Genomic DNA, 18685 nt, shown 5'->3' on the forward strand with positions numbered 1-18685 from the left:
ATCAATAAGGGACGATAGCTTTCACCTGGATTCATCTGGTCAGTTAATGTCATGGAAAGAGGAGTCTATGTCATGCAATGTTTTGTACGCTCAGTAATATATGCATCTCCTGACAAGATACAATCATCTCATCTAGCCTGAACAAGTCCTCTTGACTGAATGAATGACTGTATGATTGGTGGCTGTAACTCTCTTTGTGGAGTAAGGTTTGTTGCAGAGGAAGGTGTGAGACTGGATCCTCTCAAGGAATCTTTCTCCCTGTTGAGTTTTTCCACGGTGCTTCTGCTTCTGATCCTGGCTTCTGGTGATTCTGATCAGCACCATCCATGGTGCTGATTATGTGTCACTAGTGCTATTTGGTTGGTTGTTCATCTTTACCATTCTTCACATGATAGTCACCACATGGGCTGCCACTTGTGTCAAATATACGGCACAAAAATGTAAGCACAACATGCAACAATTTCAAAGATTTTACTGAGTTACAGTGCAGTTAAGAATCAGAAAGCCAGTCAGTATCTGGTGTGACCACTATTTGTCTCATGCAGCACGACACATCTCCTTCACATAGAGTTCATCAGGCTGCTGATTGTGGCCTGTGGAATGTTGTCCCACTCCTCTTCAATGGCTGTGCGATGTTGCTGGATACTGCCGGGAACTGGAACACGCTGTCGTACACGTCAATTCAGAGCATCCCAAACGTGCTCAATGGGTGACATTCCTGGTGAGTGTGCAGGCCATGGAAGTACTGGGACATTATCTGCTTCCAGGAATTGTGTACATATCCTTGCGACATGGGGCTGTGCATTATCATGCTGAAACATGAGGTGATGGAGACGGATGAATGGTACGACAATGGGCCACAGGATCTCATCACGGTATCTCTGTGTATTCAAATTGCCATCGATAAAATGCAATTGTGTTCGTTGTCTGTCGCTTATGTCTGCCCATACCATAACCCCACCGCCACCATGGGGAGCTCTGTACACAACATTGACATCAGCAAATTGCTCGCCCACACTACGTCATACACGTGGTCTGTGGTTGTCAGGCCAGTTGGACGCACTGCCAAATTCTCTAAAATGACATTTGAGGCAGCTTATGGAAGAGAAATGAACATTCAATTCTCTGGCAACGGCTCTGGTGGACAATCCTCCAGTCAGCATGCCAATTGCACAATCTCTCAGAACTTGAGGCATCTGTGGCATTGTGTTGTGTGACAAAACTGCACATTTTTAGAGTGGTCTTTCATTGTAATGATCATGCTGTTTAATCAGCTTCTTGATGTGCCACACCTGTCAGCTGGATGGATTATCTTGGCAAAGGATGTAAACAAATTTGTGCACAATATTTGAGAGAAATAAGCTTTTTGTGCGTATGGAACATTTCTGGGATCTTTTATTTCAGCTCATGAAACATGGGTCCAACACTTTACATGTTGTGTTTATATTTTTGTTCAGTGTTATTAGTGAAAATATTCCTACAGAAAACCATAGCCTTTATAGTTGTAGTATGTTAGCTTGTCTTCAACCATGAAACATGCAGAGAACTCCACCTAGTGGAGGTCGTGCATCCTCACCACTGCCCAGGAGACAGATACAGTATATAATGCCATACATTGTCAGTCAGTCTAGTTGCACACAGGGGCGCAACTTTAGTTTTAGAAGTGGGGGGGTCATAATTATTATACAGGCGGATAAACACTCCAAACAGCCTACCCAACCGCCCGAAGGCGTCCGTATGGTCCTAAAGCCTTGGTTTGTATCACATTCCAATGATAAAACTAGGGGGGGGCAAAAATGCTATTTCAGAATGTGTGTGTGGGGGGGGGGGGGGCATGTCCCCTCTCCCGTCCCCAGTGAAAGTTACGACCCTGGTTAAACACATAGATGAATTTACTCCTCACCCTGTTACAGTCATGTTTAGTCATTTATTGAGGCACTTACACAATAAATCATACAATACTGTTCACATGTCACATTCTGGTCTCTGTAAACACATTAAAGGTAGAGGGTCAAATACATTCTGTTAGTTAACTCACTGCACTGTCCATTAGGAAAGACACTATGGAAAAACATCACTTAACCCCTAAAGATAAAGACAAAGGCTACCCAACAGGGGTCTGTATGAAACAGTGATTTAGGCAAGTCAGTAAACCTTGAGTCCGAGTCACTTGATAGTGTTAAACGTTGTTGTTCAAACATTTTAAAGTTTAATTTCATTACAGTGTGGCACATTTGTAAGGCTATTAAATAGACAATACAGTTATCTAGAATGTATGTTGAATTATGCAGAAGAGAGAGATTGTCTGACAACAAAGTTACAACTGGTCGAGTCCAAGTCTGAGTCAACACTGGTCGAGTCCAAGTCTGAGTCAACACTGGTCGAGTCCAAGTCTGAGTCACCACTGGTCGAGTCCAAGTCTGAGTCAACACTGGTCGAGTCCAAGTCTGAGTCACCACCGGTCGAGTCCAAGTCTGAGTCACCACTGGTCGAGTCCAAGTCTGAGTCACCACTGGTCGAGTCCAAGTCGAGCCATGAAAATCGTGAATAGTGTTCGAGTCAAGTCCGAGTCACCAATGGTCGAGTCCGAGTCAAGTCCAAGTCCAAGTCCTAAGTCACCACTGGTCGAGTCAAGTCCGAGTCCTGGACTAGAGTACCACAAAGCTACATAAAACAGCAGAGAAGCCTCACGCAAAACTCTACAGAGCAGCAGCATGGTGGAGACACTGTAGACCTAACGTCAGAAAACTAAACAGAGTTTAACTCACTAGAATATATTTATAAATACGTACATTGCTGAGAGGTGTTGTGCAAACTCCCAGTAGACTCATATAATCAAGAGCTGGGTTGATGTCAGTGTGCAACGTTCAGCTAGCTTTGACTAGCTTCTGCTACTTCTGAATGTCCAGAGCATTGATGTATGAATTGAATGACCGTCACCTGGTAGGTGCGAGAGAGCGATCAGTTTGGTTAAATTAAGGATTACGGTAAGGATTCAGCTGTGTCCGTGTGTGTCCATCTCTGTGTGTGTTGTGCATTCGTGCGTGAATGTGTGTGTGTTTGTTACCCAGCCCCCTCATGAGGTGTCACACTCTCCCAGGGACAGATGATCTCCTTCACCTGCCCTCCTCCTCCTCCTCCCCTTCTCGACGCCCCCCCACTCTCCTCCTCATCCTCGGAGTCGATGGGGTAGATGCGACACTCTGGAGGGATGTCCACCTTGATCTGGAAAAAACTAAAGGAACGAGGAAAGAGGAATGAGGAGGGAATGAAGGGATGAGGATGCATAAAAGGTGTGTGAGCTTACTCTCTGTGACTCACTTGGCAATGCGTCTGGGCGGGGCTTGGCTGGGCTGCTCCGTGCTGATAGGCTGAACGCGGCTGCTGGTCCCGGCGGGGGCAGGACATTTGGGTGACAGGCTGGCGAATACCGTGGAGGAAGTACAGCCCCGCCTCAACAGACGGCCCAATGAGAGAGCCATACGGGAACGAGAAGAGACAGCTGTCCCCCAGCACTCAGGGCCCGCCTCTCCCCCCTCCAGCCCACCTCCTCTTCCTTCCTCCCACCTGCGTTCTGAGGCGGGGGTGCTGTCTATGGTTACGCTGATGGGTGAAGGGCAGGTGGGGGTGTGAGGGAGACGGAAGGGGAAAGGGGGTGAGGCAGGGGAGGAGGAGGGGGGGCCGGAGTAGACCGCGAGGTGGGGGACGGGTGCTGTAAAGCGACACAGCTGTAGGGGTTAAAGGTCAGAGGTCAGATATAGGGTCAGGGATGGGAAAGATCACTGAGAGGTCATACTAATACATCGCACACAGGGATGGAGTGGTAAAAATGATGAATAAACGCTGAACACTGGTAAACTGTAGATGAAGGGTAGCATGGATTGGTCTGGCCCTGTGACAGGAATGACTGAGTTATCTGTGAGTTCTGTTATGGCATTATGGACAGTGATGGGCACAGTGACTGGATGACACAGTGAAGATGACATGACAGACAGATATGGCTGGTAATTGATGCTTTATTGTATAGATGGTGCAGACATGTAGGTTACAGTAATGACATACAACATATGTGCCATTCCACAAATAGACTGCCTTTAGGGGACTGGCTTTTCTTCTTCATCATTTTATTCCACCAAATTTGAACATTCTATCATTAATAGCACACGTTCCAACTTCTCAATAAACGTGTTACATCTCAAGAGGTCAAATTAAGAAAGCATGGCTATAAAAGTGACTATTGACAGGGTTGACTGTACCAGGGTTGACTGTAACAGGGTTGACTGTAACAGGGTTGACGATAAATCAGCCATAACTCCCATTGTTACAGGGGGAATAGACGCTTGCTGTGTGCAACCGGGAGGAACAATCACAAAAAATAGGCTAGAAATGTTTAAAAGATATTCTATCTACAATATATATACAAAAGTATGTGGACACCCCTTCAAATTAGTGGATTTGGCTAATTCAGCCACACCTGTTGCCGACAGGTGTATAAAATCGAGCATGCCATGCAATCTCCATAGACAAAGATTGGCAGTAGAATAGCCTTACTGAAGAGCTCAGTGACTTTTAACGTGGCACCGTCATAGGATACCACCTTTCCAACAAGTCAGTTCATCAAATTTCTGCCCTGCTAGAGCTGCCCTGGTCAACTGTAAGTGCTGTTATTGTGAAGTGGAAATGTCTAGGAGCAACAACGGCTCAGCCGCGAAGTGGTAGGCCACACAAGCCCACAGAATGGGACCGCCGAGTACTGAAGCGCGTAAAAATCGTCTGTCCTCGGTTGCAACACTCACTACTGAGTTCTAAACTGCCTCTGGAAGCAACGTCAGCACAATAACTGTTCTTCAGGAGCTTCATGAAATGGGTTTCCATGGTCAAACAGTCGCACACAAGCCTAAGATCACCATGGAGTGATGAATCACGCTTCACCATCTGGCAGTCCGACGGACTAATCTGGGTTTGGCAGAGGCCAGAAGAACGCTTCCTGCCCGAATGCATAGTGCCAACTGTAAAGTTTGGTGGATGAGGAATAATGGTTAAGGCCCCTTAGTTCCAGTGAAGGGAAATCTTAACACTTACTGACTTTATTGTCCCAATGGAGAAATGTTGTTGCAGTGTCATGTACACGTTTAAAGTGGCGTTTAAATACAAAACTAAATTGGCAATGCAACTTTCATAACAGTTACATACCAATAAAACTTTTTTTTTTTTAAAGACTAGCCTGCTGGTCTTACTGAGTCGATAGGAACATTAGTCCAAGCTATTTAGGGGGGATATTACACCTGGCACAAATGATTGTCTAGTTCTGGTTTTCCTGCTGACGGGTGCCCTATACCTGCGCCCAGAGGGGAGTAGTTCAAAGTCCAGGTACAGGGGGTGGCTTGGGTCTAATTGAAAACATCAAAGAACGCCACCCAAACGCACACCACACCAAACGTCACACACACTGCAGGATGCAACAGAGCTGCGTCCCCTGTCATCATAACACCACAGCATACAATGACATTCTAGAGAATTCTGTGGTTCCAACTTTGTGGCAACAGTTTGGGGCCCTTTCCTGTTTCAGCATGACAATGCCCCCGTGCACAGAGCCGAGGTCCATACAGAAATGGTTTGTCGAGATCGGCGTGGAAGAACTTGACTGGCCTGCACCGAGCCCTGACTTCAACCCACAGCAATGTTCCAACATCTAGTGGAAAGCCTTCCCAGAAGAGTGGAGGCTGTTATAGCAGCAACGGGGGGGACCAACTCCATATTAATGGCCATGACTTTGGAATGAAATGTTCAACGAGGTGTCCACATACTTTTTGTCATGTAGTGTATCTATGGGTAACAGGGTTGATGTTCTCAGTTTTCCACCACAAAACACCAGAAAATGGCCAGAAAAAGTAGAGCCATCTCAACTGCTATTAAATGTTCAATGTTTCTTCAAAAAGGGAATAGTGTTAACATATTAACACAAGAGTTGAGTTCACGTTACAGGGTCAACCCTGTGGGACAAATTAAGAGTTTATTTCCAAAATGCTATATATATATATATATATATATCCATAACAGAAATGTTGGTAAATTAGCTTTTATTGTTTGAAGAACTTATGAATGAGATTAGTGGAAAAACACACCATCTAATCATGGCATGGGGTTGTTCAATGACAGACATGTCTTTTTTTTAAAATAATCTGTCACTTGATGGTTTCATTTCAGAGACAAATAATCATGTTTTTTGCTAAACGCTATATATCCGCCTCACTCTCAGAGAAATCAGTAGTACTGCTAGGTTTTACACAGTAATAATATATATCCGCCTCACTCTCAGAGAAATCAGTAGTACTGCTAGGTTTTACACAGTAATAATATATATCCGCCTCACTCTCAGATAAATCAGTAGTACTGCTAGGTTTTACACAGTAATAATATATATCCGCCTCACTCTCAGAGAAATCAGTAGTACTGCTAGGTTTTACACAGTAATAATATATATCCGCCTCACTCTCAGATAAATCAGTAGTACTGCTAGGTTTTACACAGTAATAATATATATCCGCCTCACTCTCAGAGAAATCAGTAGTACTGCTAGGTTTTACACAGTAATAATATATATCCTCCTCACTCTCAGATAAATCAGTAGTACTGCTAGGTTTTTACACAGTAATAATATTTATCCTCTTGACTCTCAGAGAAATCAGTAGTACTGCTAGGTTTTACACAGTAATAATATATATCCTCCTCACTCTCAGATAAATCAGTAGTACTGCTAGGTTTTACACAGTAATAATATATATCCTCCTCACTCTCAGATAAATCAGTAGTACTGCTAGGTTTTACACAGTAATAATATATATCCTCCTCACTCTCAGATAAATCAGTAGTACTGCTAGGTTTTACACAGTAATAATATATATCCGCCTCACTCTCAGAGAAATCAGTAGTACTGCTAGGTTTTACACAGTAATAATATATATCCGCCTCACTCTCAGAGAAATCAGTAGTACTGCTAGGTTTTACACAGTCAAATGAAAAAAAAAAAAGAATTCAATGTAGTAATATGAGATCTGTATGTAAAACATTTGACATTTTAGTTATTTAGCAGATGCTCTTATTCAGAGCGATTGACAGTTAGTCAGTTTATCTTAAGATATCTAGGTGAGAGAACCACCTATCACAGTCAAATACAGAATACGAACATTTCATTCTATCTGAATAATGGATTTATACCGTATGGCAAAACTTCTTTAAAAAAAAAAATCTATTAATTAAACAACTTAGAACAGTAATATTGTACACACAGGAGGGCTCCCATAAGCAACCATTTCTGATTAAACAAAAACGCAAATTGTGAAAAATTGGTGGGTATAGCATTTTGGAAATAAGCCCTTCAAATGTAAATGAAATGAATCACATTAAATAAGATCTTTCCCTAAGCAACAAAAGAACTAGGACTGACGGTGAAAACTTTGGGAAAATCTTCCTAGAAGTTGGACAAACATGATTTGCGACATGCCAAAATGGGAATTTTCAGTTAAAACACAATTTATTTGAATGAGAAAACACTGCTATTGGCATTGTTTACCGGGGTTTATGTACACGCAATGCCTGAGGGACATAAAAGGCACTCTATTGGTGGAACAACACAGAAATGTCCCTATAGGTGGAACATGAAGCTGAATGACATTGAAAGAGAGGTGAGAGACGCAGGTACCGGTGAGACGCAGGTGAACATACCATCAAGACTAAAACACTATCACCTGAGACATTTACTATGATTTTCTACAATAATGTGAACAGAATACACTTAAAAACTTTACATGTAACGGTCTGTGGACAGTCAGACTACGGTTCTTCTAGTATACAGTTCATAGAAATTCTAAATTGCACATTTTAATTTCAAATCTTCACAAATCGTCAGCGCTGCTGTCCTCCAAACTATTTTTAAAGATAGCAACAGCATTGATTCATTTTCATTGGGTGTGTAGCCTATGTGTGTGTAGTTGTGCTTCTAGAAGTGTGTGTATTTATGTCAGTGCATGTGAGTATGTCTGTGGTCTATTTTTTGGGTGGGGGCACCTCCTTGCCCTTGTTGCTGAGTTTACTCATGACCTGTGTGATGTCCACAGGGCCACTGGTGGCCATCCTGGCTCTCTCCTCCTTCTCCTGCTGGCGGACGATGATGGGACTGATGCTGGGACGACGCTTCCTCGCATTGGCCTCCAACTGGGACACACTGGAGAAGGGAGGTGGTGGAGAAAGAGTTATTACTGTCCTTACAATTACAAAGTCTTTCCATCTCTGCATTGAGGGAGATGGGCACGACAGTCCAGACAATATGTCAACTGTACTGACACACAGCACTGACCTGAACCTGTGTTGATCAGGACCGATGGCCCTCTTCTGAGTGTCCTTAAACACTGGAGACTTCAGGTACCGCCCATAAGAGTCCTACAAAAACACACTTAGATACCTCCTGTATGTGTATTGACAGTTTTACTCCAAAATAAGTTAGTCAGGAATGTTACATCATGGCGGCCATTTTGTGTTTGATTTCTCCAGTTACAGCAGGCAGAGGGCCAGTAGTATTAATGTGGTGAAACTGACCTTCTTCATCAGCATGAAGATGTGTGTCTGAGCTGCATCCAGTACGTATCTGTGAGGGTGTTTCAACCCTTTAACTGTCACCTCCATGGTCTTCCCGTCAATGTTGATCCACCGGGGGGCGCCACGCGCCAAGAAAGTCCTGACCAGAGACATGGTGAGTGAGAGTGTGTGAGTGAGTGTGTAAGTGAGTGAGACTGTGTATGTATGTCTTACTTGTAGACCTGCTGGGCCTTCTCGTTCATGGTAGCAGCCGTTCCCCACTTCAGATCCTCACATGCCTCCCAGAATGCCAGGTTCTCACCTGTCAATCAATCAGTCAACCAATCAAACTTGACTTTTATAATATCAACCCCTAATAGAACAAGTAGATGCACCTTCAGAAGACCCAGATGGTTGGGTGTCAAAGGGACTGGTACGTGACTGCCTAGAATTCACTATTAGGTGTTTATATAATATTTATTTAATCGGGTTAGTCTCGTTGAGATGAAAATCTATTTTTTAAAAGAGAGACCTGGACCAACATATAATACCATTGTTGTAATGTTTTCCCAATGTGGTCATAACGTTGTATCGACATACCGCTGAACTCCTTCTTGAGGAAGAGTCTGAAGTCATCCCTGCCTCGAGGGTCAGAGAGCAGCTCCCCGAAACTGAACGTCCACCTTTCCACACGCATCTTAGTAGGAATATCCACACTGACAGACACACACACACACACACACACATGAATGTCCACGTATTTATAGTGTATAAGTTAAAATGATACATTCTATAACAACAGGTAGGACAGAAATAGTAAGTTGAACAGTTGGGGATCAGACTCACTTGGCCATGTTGAGCAACCAGTAGGTGACATCATCGGTGACCCAGGGGTTGCTAGGGAGACAGGGGGCTAGGAAAGGGTCGTGCTTATTACAGGTGACGGAGTATTTCACCAGACTGGAGAAGAGAGAGAACACACACACACAAACAACTACAACCATGTTGGAGAGAATGGAGAATGATGCTTTTTAGCACCTTGTCATACAAATGTTTTCACCATTTGAGTTCAGCTTTTAACCATGGGTGTGTCAAATGTGATGAAATGTAAACTAGACGTACGCTCCGATAGAGACAGACGACTTGACCCTCGGCCTCATGATGGACTGCTGGGTAAAAATCATCTACAGGAAACAGGAAAAAGGAATTGGTCATCAACACAGACAAAAGGAAGGAGGAACTGGTCATATGTAAATGGGCTAATTATGTTAGGATATAAAATGTGGTTACTAACAATTCTTCTGAAGAAGTCTGAAGTTTCTTTCTGGAAAATAAAACAATGATTTGGTTATATCAAAGCAGAATGGCCAGCTACGGTCAACTTTGTTCCGTTAGACATAAAGTAATAATGTGGTATTTATCACTACACTTAATGGTTTGTGTGTGTGTGTGTATGTGTGTGCAGACGGAAGTCCTCTTCAAAGTTGAAACCATAAAAGAGAAGAGAACCTGCAGAGTGAAAAGAGAAGGAGGATATCCTGTCAATGCAATCAAATAGAAATCCAATGAAGGGTGCAATATGCAATAACTTCAGTTGAAGTATGAGATTGGATTTAGCTAACAGAGTCTACAGGTGTGGTGTGATTGCTTGACAGAGAGTCCAGATGTAATGTGGGGGCAAGTAGAAGGGTGTGTACCTGTATCTAATGTCACATTACCACAGTTGAAATCCTCTTATCAAATATAAGCAGCTTGAATAGAGCCGTGCTAGGTCACAATGACAAACCTGTAGTTACAATACACCCTCAGCATAAGCAGGCTAATCTACACACACACACACACACACACACGACTGACCTGTTACCTCCTCTGCGTTGGGGTCTACCATGCGTTCTAGTCCGTAGTCCATGGCACTGACGGTCCCTGGCTACAGACAGACAGACAGACAGACAGACAGACAGACAGACAGACAGACAGCCAGCCAGCCAGCCAGCCAGCCAGACAGCCAGCCAGCCAGACAGACAGACAAAAAAAGTGTCATGTGCACGGTATGATAATATGATTTGAGAGCATGGTGTGTTGTTCTGATGATTGGTATAAGACTGAGAAATTAGCTAGGCCCCCTACCCCTCTGCCCCTAATGAGAATATCCAGCATGCATCATTCTCTACCCATGATTCCTCATTAGCAGTCTGTCTGTCTAGACAGAGGTAAAGGCCAAAACTCCTACCTGCAGAGACACACATCATCTCACCCAAAGATATATTCACCTGTCAGCAGAATAGTGTCTGATAATAGATCTGATCATATTTACTGTCTGATAAATTCAGTTTGAAGACAGGATTAACCATTTACTGCCGTGGGCTTAATCAGGGTCACACAATGTTTCTTGGTAGTCTTAAACAAATCTACTTTGAAACAAAAGTATACACCTCACACACATAGTTATGGGTTTAAAGAAAGAACACACCTGTGCCATGTCAGATAGAGTTGAAATGTATTACATTTTGAGTTTGCATCCCAATACTACACTATATATACACATCACAGAAGACTGAAACATAACAAAACCGTTAGAAACATAGAAACACTGGATTTTTTTATTTTTAAATAATGTTAATTAATTATGAAATTATGAAAACTATTAACATTCCACCCATGAAGACACTAGGTCATTTGATTGCAGGAAAAGGCTCCCATACAACAGTTTACTGGGTCTCTCATTGGCATCAGAGTATGATATAGGTACAGTGACCATTTTTTTTTAACATGACTTAAAAAACATAAGCCTGTGCAAAATTAACCAATTAAAAACAGTTCTGTAGCGATGAGGTTTGTACAGTAAGCTATAGGCCCAATACATTAATACTGCATATTGGCTACGCTTGAATTGCCCTTCCATTGTTCTTCTCAGACCATTTTGAAATTATATTTTAAACTTTTAGGTATATGAAAGGAGAAAGGGGATACCTAGTAATTTGCACAACTGAATGCATTCAACCAATAGATCATTTGTTGCATTACTTGTGAGGCAAAGCTGACTGAGCATAATAATTAGCTGCATCTGATGGTCAGTCTGAGGGGAGGGAGCAGTGGTGAGGCGACCTCTCACCCGACTCCCCGTCCCACCTCTCTCCCTCCCTCCGCTGAGAACGGGGGACACAGTCTTCCAGCTGATAGTGAAACTTAAGTCGCACTGCATTATTTCTGCACCAATTCATGTTGTTACTCCTATGACCAGAGAAAGGTCCATCTTCCCACGATATAAAAAGAAAAGACACAAGCCGCTAATAATGACAATGCAAGCTTATCGGAACACTTTGCTACACTCATTCATCACAGTGCTGGTTGTAGCGTGAGTGGAAGTAGGGAGAACGCACATTTTATGGCTTAAAAGTGTTTAACAAAGTGTTGACAGTGCTCAATAATAACTTCATGTGAGATTTCAAAACTTTTAAAAGCATGATTAGAGAGAGACTGAATGAATACGGCATAAAGCTGCTGTTTTTATGAGTAAGTTCCTGTTTAAGTTCTTATTCATTCAGTCTCACATGATCAACTTTGCTGTGCATTCAAAGTTTATTTTTACAGTCTATGGAGCGAGGAAACTGTGCAGACACGGTGATCTGAGCTATCTCACTGGTCAGCGATAGGTCTATAAGTGCACTTGATTTATTCTCGGGGCCTGCCAGGTAGGCAGAGTTCTACCTTCAGACACATGCGTTAGGGCTGCTGAATCAAATGCACCTATCGCCAACAGTGCTAGCGCTGCTGAATCAAGTGGGCTGCTGAATCAAGCACACCTATTGCCAATCAAAATAAATGCAAGGCTTTATCGTTGGGTTTTTTACAGAAATGTTTGGTGATCGACTAGGAATGCCTTGGAGTGTGTGTGTGTGTCTCACCGGAGGTCTGTGTACAACCCAGTAGGCTCTCTCCTGGCAGTCAAATACCGCACGATCAGGCTTCTTCCTCTCCTTCCCCGCCCTACACACACACACACACACACACACCTGTGAGTTAGAGGCCTGATAAACAATCTATGTTCCCATGTAAACAGTCTGTGGATGAATGGATGTTAGTGTAGTCTGTTTCTGCCAGACTAACCTGTACTGTTCTTTAGCCTGCATCACAATGAAGTCCCATTTATGGTTCATCCACTTGTGAAGGCCGTTATACTGCTCCTGAAGAGAAAACACAGATGTGTGTTACCACTTAGACAGATGTGGGCCTGTGTGTGTGTGTGTGTGTGTGTGTGTGTGTGTGTGTGTGTGTGTGTGTGTGTGTGTGTGTGTGTGTGTGTGTGTGTGTGTGTGTGTGTGTATATATGTCTCTCACCTGTTCATGCATCTCTAGAACTCCTTTCTTACGGATGTTTCTCTTGGCCAGGTAGATTGCTGAAAAATAAACATGATTTTATTCGGGGTTTTTTTATAACTTAAACTTATTCATGTGTTGCACGTTGCGCCACAATATTGTTTTGAATGTTCCTTTTAGGACTGAGCATTCTACTCGATGCATCGTCATTGAGCGCTGATAAAGATTTATTCCAAAGTGCAGTACTTTGGCTTGAAAACACTATGGCATTTCTAAAGAAGGCGAATAATTCGTAGGAAAACCTTTTGTCATCATTTCGATGTCGCCAGATTGACTTTAGTTGCAGTATAACGTTAGCTAGGTAGCTAAGATTGAGGGGAGACTTCCAGATTTTAGCTAGCTAACGTTAGCAATGCTAGCCATTTTTTATTAACTTTGCTAGCTAATGACAATATTGCCATCTGTCTAAAGTAAATTCGACAACATGATGATTGTTTCCTACTAAGTATGTGCCTACTTCACCAACGTCATCGTATTCTCAAGCCCCTATAGTGTAATTTGGACTAAACAGTCATTAGCCCTGGTTTAGAGTCATTAGCTCCCGTTCTACTTTTGAGCATCAATATGGCTGCTCCATCTGTAGAACATTGATTAAAAATAGCAATGACGCGACCGGGTGATGGAGGTGCAACACACACAAATGTCCACAATGTAAGTGACCTAACAATAAAGAAAGCTTTATAGCTGCAATCTGTCACTTTTTGGGCGATCTGACCAAATTCACATAGAAATGTTAGTTATAGATCTGTAATTCTCATTGAAAAAAAGTATAAGAAGCGGTAGATCTGTTCTATGTGTGCTACTTCTATGCTTCAAATGTAGTTTTTTGCATATTTTTTTTGGAGTTTTGTACACCAGCTTCAAACAGCGGAAAATACAATCTTCTTTGTTATGGGAAATATATTTCACCGCGGTTTAGATGATACAAAATGACTCTCTACACTATACTTAATGGTTTTGTCACATAAACTGAAATTAGGCAAAGTATTAGAATTTTATCAACCAGGAAATTTCGGGGAGGTTTCTGCAAATTGCACCTTTAACTATGTTTGTCTCGTTGTGTGTATCTCACCATAGTCTGTGTCCTCTACAGGCCACTGCTGGGCCGGCCAAAAGTATGGTGTCTAAGAGAAGACAAAAAGCACAGAGGTTTGGCATAGAGTTAGGCGTATGGGGTTGGTTAAGGTTTATAAGGTGTTGTCGTGGCTACCTGAAAGCGGTAGAGGGCTGTGTCTGGTTTGATGACTAGTCGTTTATGATCCTGGAGGGGATAGATGTACCCAAACGCCACCAACATGGTGCCCAGAGCCCACGCTTCTACACAGAGAGAGAGAGAGAGACGGAGGGGGGGAGAAGGAGTGAGAGACAGAGAGAGAGAGGGGTAGAGAGGGAGAATATGAGAGAGAAAGAGAACCGTAATTCAAGAACGTTCTGTGCATGTCTGAGAAGAAAGCTCTCTTACCTTCTGCCTCTATAGTGTAACGGTTGGCTAGCCATGTCACGACATCCTCACCTGGAAAAGGTTGCAACAAACATCACAACTACTATAGAGATATGACATCACATGTATGATATCAGATGGACACTTTCATTGATGGTACTCTGTAATATAAAGAGGGTGTGGAAAGTAGAGGAGAGAGAGAGCGAGAGAGAAAGGGAGAGGAGGATATTAGAGCGACAGAGAGATAGACACAGAAATAGAGAGAGAGAGAGAGAGAAAAAAAAAAGGGGAGAGTAGAAAGAGAGACTCTGCCCACAGGACATCACATGTGGAGTCTGTAAATGCCAGAGGCCTCCCTCTGAGAGAAACTACTGCTGAGACAGTCAATATACTGAGAGGGGAGGATGAGACGGGGGGGAGCTTCTATTTTGCAAACCAAATGTCCCTAAGGAATTCTGGGTGTTCTATTCTATTCCAGTCTGTTCTGTTCTATTATTTACCAATAATAGAATACCAGAAATGGACCAGGCTGAAGTGGCGTCATTAAAACTCAAGAGTATAGGTTCTTCATCAATCTCTCTCTCTCTCTCTTCTTTCTTCTCTTGCCCTCCTTCACACTATTCTCTCTCCTTCATCACCTCTCTCTCCATCTTTCACTCTCTCATTGTCTCTCCCTCCATCATCTCTCTCCCCATCCTTCTCTCTCTCTAGCCTTCATTCTCTCATTCTCTCTCCCTCCATCATCTCTTTTGCCTTCATTCTCTCCCTCCTACACTCTCTCCCTCCCTCTGTTTCCACTCTCTCTCCCTCTCAGTAAGAGGTTGTCATGGAGATAGAATATTGAGCTCAAGACATGGAAAAAAATAGGAGTTACCTAACCTATGGCAACCACTATCAATCCACTGAGTGTGTTTTCTGTGTGCTTCTTTGTGTGTGTGTGTGTGCTTACCTGTGATAGCGTGCGGTATAGTAGTGATAACCAGTTTCTGGGGTTGTGACTTGACTCCAGTCTTTGGATCCTGCATCTCCAGCATCACAGCCTCCACCTGGAAGACAACAGGAACACAGGTTGTAAAGACAACAGATCACTAACGGCATACACCACTACAGAGGCAGGTCACAGAGACAACGGGTTGTCAAAATAATAGGTTACCATGACAGTAAGACAGACAGTCAACAGGTTACTATGACGAGACAGGTCAGAGCCATATAATTGTATAATTCTATTACTTTTAAGTAGTACTATTACTATTAAATAATAGGACGTCTGTGCTTTGTAGTTATGAGACAGGTTATTGGGAGACTGTGAGGAAGGAGACAGGGAACACAAACAAGCATATACACGCTATGTGGAGGAAGGACTCTGTTCCTCTTAATGTTTGGAAAACCAGTGTGTTTCAGCAAGTAGGGTTCTGTCTGTCTGCCTGCCTGTTTTGAACCCGGCTACCAGTGTGTCTCAGTCAGTCTTGCAGTGTAGAGCTATATCCCAGTCTGTTCTAAACCAGCCTGCTCTGGCCTGTCTCTGACTGATATGAAGGGGCTCTCTGACAGACCAGTGTCTGTCTGAGGCTTTGATGTCATGTGACAGTAACATCATCCAGTTAGGTTCAGCCAAACACAGCGGACTCTCAGCACCCTCTGGACACCAACTGTCTCTGGGCCAAACAGAGCTTGTAAATAGGCTAAACATCATAGTCTTGAGTTACACAGAGAACCCCGTTTTAGTACCCTGTTGGTAACAAAAGCAGGTACAACAAGCACAGTCCCAGCTAGAAAAGCACTAGGATCTGTCCTCTCCATACTGCTACTGTCTGGATTAACTGGTTGATGGTGGTGCTGTTAATACTAATCAGACTAATGCTGACCACGCTCACTGACCGCATCAAGCAATACAATGCTAAAGAGAACACCGTGTCAATCAAAGTCAAAATAAAGATACCAGTAAGTGAAAGGCTGTTCACCAAAGTAATTTGTTTTAACACATTGAGAATAGGTGGTCTCGCTCTCGTTTGACTACGTAGCTTTCGAGATCTTGCAGTCTTAGCACCTGCGAAACAACTAAACATGACCGTCATAATTCCCAGGCTTTCCTGTGAATTATGTTTTCTGATAACTGAGTTTTCAAATTGGCCATTGTAAGAGAAAATGGCATGTTAGGAAACCACATGTAGATGTATTATTATCATATAGGTGCATTGGGTTGACAGACATTGATCGAATAATCCCAGAAAAACAGAACTGCCCACCAACGTCTATTTTTTTTAAAATGACATTTAGTGAAATTGTCGACTAACGTGAATTGAACGTGAAATCAACAGAAAACGTTCCCATGCCATTGGATTTAGGTTCAAAGTTGGATAAAAAATAATGCGCAATTCCACTACGTTTAAGACTTTTTTGCGAATCCAATTAGTTTTCAACGTTGATGAACGTTATGACATGTTGGGGGTTGAAATTAAGTGGAAACAACGTTGATTCAACCAGTCTTTGCCCAGGGTATGAAGTACGAACAGACGATTTTATTTTAAGAACTAAATATAGCAAGACAGCCTAGATGTCTGCGGTGTGTAGCTTAACCGTATCATAATTTCTGATAAAGCTAACCTACCTTTTTGAGACATGCCATCCTCGGTCGGAACCTCTGTCCATGATCCCGTACATTTCTGATGGTCATGTTGTTTGCTTTCCTCCTCTCTTATTCGCTATGATAACGCCAATACTGAATTAATTTAGCCTAATATTTCTCCAGCCAAAGCGAAGATGCTGGATGCGAGTGAATAAGCAAGCAGTTTATCAATACAATGACCAGCAGCAAGCATCCATAGGGATGGAGAGGGATTGCGTATCAGCCAATCAGGGCACTGTTCTATATTACCGCCAGTGATTTTACCTGCCTGTCACTGCCTGGGTTTCCACTAGCTTCTATAGCTACAAAGTCAGATTCCACAGCCACGAAGTCAGATTCCACAGCCACAAAGTCAAAATTGGCCACATTGGGGGAATTTGTTGTAATTTGTTAACAGTGTGGTCAAGGTTATGTTTAAAATGCAATTTTAAGAAGATACATCGTAGAAATGTGCGAGGTTTATGACTTTGTGGCTATAAAAGCTAGTGATGACCCACAGACTGCGTTATAACAGTTACCGGTCTGCGTTTACGCAACAGTGACCGCCAGGTGATGACATTGGGTTATAAATCTCAGTCTACATGCTTCATGATTAAAATATGATTGTAATTTGGCAGTGTTGAATTGTTCTGTTAAATGTTAAATGAAGCATTTAATGTGATGTGAATAATAAGGTATTTCAATGCTATAATTTTAGGCACAACTATTTTCTTTCATTTGGTCAACTTTGGTAAAACATTTGGTTTAATTGAGGATTTAAAAACGTTTTATCAGGTGCAAAACTGCATGTTTTATTGAAAATACAAAATCACATGGTTAAGTGATGATATAAGGTATTAATTTAGCATAGCAAGAAAGGCATTATATACAATATTTGTTTACTGTATACTACAGTGGAGGCTGCTGAGGGCTGGACGGCTCACAATAATGGCTGGAATGGAGTGAATGGAATGGCATCAAACTATGTGTTTGATGTATTTGATACTATTCTAATTATTCCGCTCCAGCCATTACCACGAGCCCATCCTCCCAATTAAGGTGCCACCAACCTCCTGTGGTATATTTAAGCAATAAGGCACCTCAGGGGTTTGTGGTATATGGCTAATATACCACAGCTAAGGGTTGTATCCCCCCCCATGCAAAACACAACGCGGAGTGCCTGGATACAGCCCTTAGCCGTGGTATATTGGCCATATACCACAAACCCCCGAGGTGCCTTATTGTGAATATAAACTGGTTACCAACATAATTAGAGCAGTAAAAATACATGTTGTCATACCCGTGGTATATGGTCTGATATACCACACCTGTCAACCAATCAGCATTTAGGGCTCGAACCACCCAGTTTATAATATATTGTCAAAGCACACTTCCTGGTTGTAGAAGAGAGATGGGCTTGGCCCTCTATGTGTGTTTATTTGTATCTCCATTAGCTTTTTCAGAAGCAGCAGCTACTCTTCCTGGGGTCCACAAAAAAACATGACAAGATAAAAACACTCATACACTGATAGTCACACAAATAATGTGCGTTTGTGTGTGAACGAGCTGCCTAGCGAAAGAGGTGTGTCACATGTAGTACACAGAACTGGAATCATTATATTTCTACAGTGTAGTCGCGTTTCCGCGCGCCTCACATGAACGAGCAAGCTCTCTCCCGTGTATCGATG

At 42.7% G+C, this 18685-nt stretch overlaps 1 protein-coding gene across 2 annotated transcripts; it reads right to left on the bottom strand.

The window, feature by feature from the left end:
* Positions 1–1908: 1908 nt before the first annotated feature.
* Positions 1909–17246, bottom strand: LOC110491342 (regulator of G-protein signaling 9). Of its 2 annotated transcripts, XM_021564713.2 has the most exons (19): positions 17001–17246; positions 15342–15438; positions 14414–14464; positions 14162–14268; positions 14024–14075; positions 12913–12971; positions 12682–12758; positions 12480–12561; positions 10439–10501; positions 9869–9898; positions 9697–9758; positions 9421–9534; positions 9175–9290; positions 8809–8896; positions 8596–8734; positions 8357–8439; positions 8101–8224; positions 3322–3728; positions 1909–3235 (listed from the first exon to the last, which is right to left on the bottom strand). In XM_021564713.2, the coding sequence occupies exons 1-19, from the start codon at positions 17064–17066 to the stop codon at positions 3064–3066; spliced, it is 1989 nt and encodes a 662-aa protein (XP_021420388.2). In that variant the 5' UTR covers positions 17067–17246; the 3' UTR covers positions 1909–3063. The 2 variants fall into 2 exon arrangements, with proteins under 2 accessions (XP_021420388.2, XP_021420389.1); XM_021564714.2 differs by lacking the exons at positions 1909–3235; positions 3322–3728 and having other exon boundaries at positions 7025–8224; positions 17001–17240.
* Between the last annotated feature and the right edge of the window lie 1439 nt (positions 17247–18685).

Source organism: Oncorhynchus mykiss, chromosome 16 (assembly GCF_013265735.2).
Source record: "Oncorhynchus mykiss isolate Arlee chromosome 16, USDA_OmykA_1.1, whole genome shotgun sequence".
Lineage (NCBI taxonomy): Eukaryota > Metazoa > Chordata > Actinopteri > Salmoniformes > Salmonidae > Oncorhynchus > Oncorhynchus mykiss.

What these genes read in the sequence shown, in the direction of transcription:
- LOC110491342 (XM_021564713.2), bottom strand. Translation starts at nt 17,066, where the DNA reads ATGACCATCAGAAATGTACGGGATCATGGACAGAGGTTCCGACCGAGG. An exon ending in GGATGGCATGTCTCAAAAAG is followed by an intron (nt 15,439 to 17,000) that starts GTAGGTTAGCTT and finishes GTTGTCTTCCAG; the next exon opens with GTGGAGGCTGTGATGCTGGA. An exon ending in CAGGCTAAAGAACAGTACAG is followed by an intron (nt 12,562 to 12,681) that starts GTTAGTCTGGCA and finishes GTGTGTGTGTAG; the next exon opens with GGCGGGGAAGGAGAGGAAGA.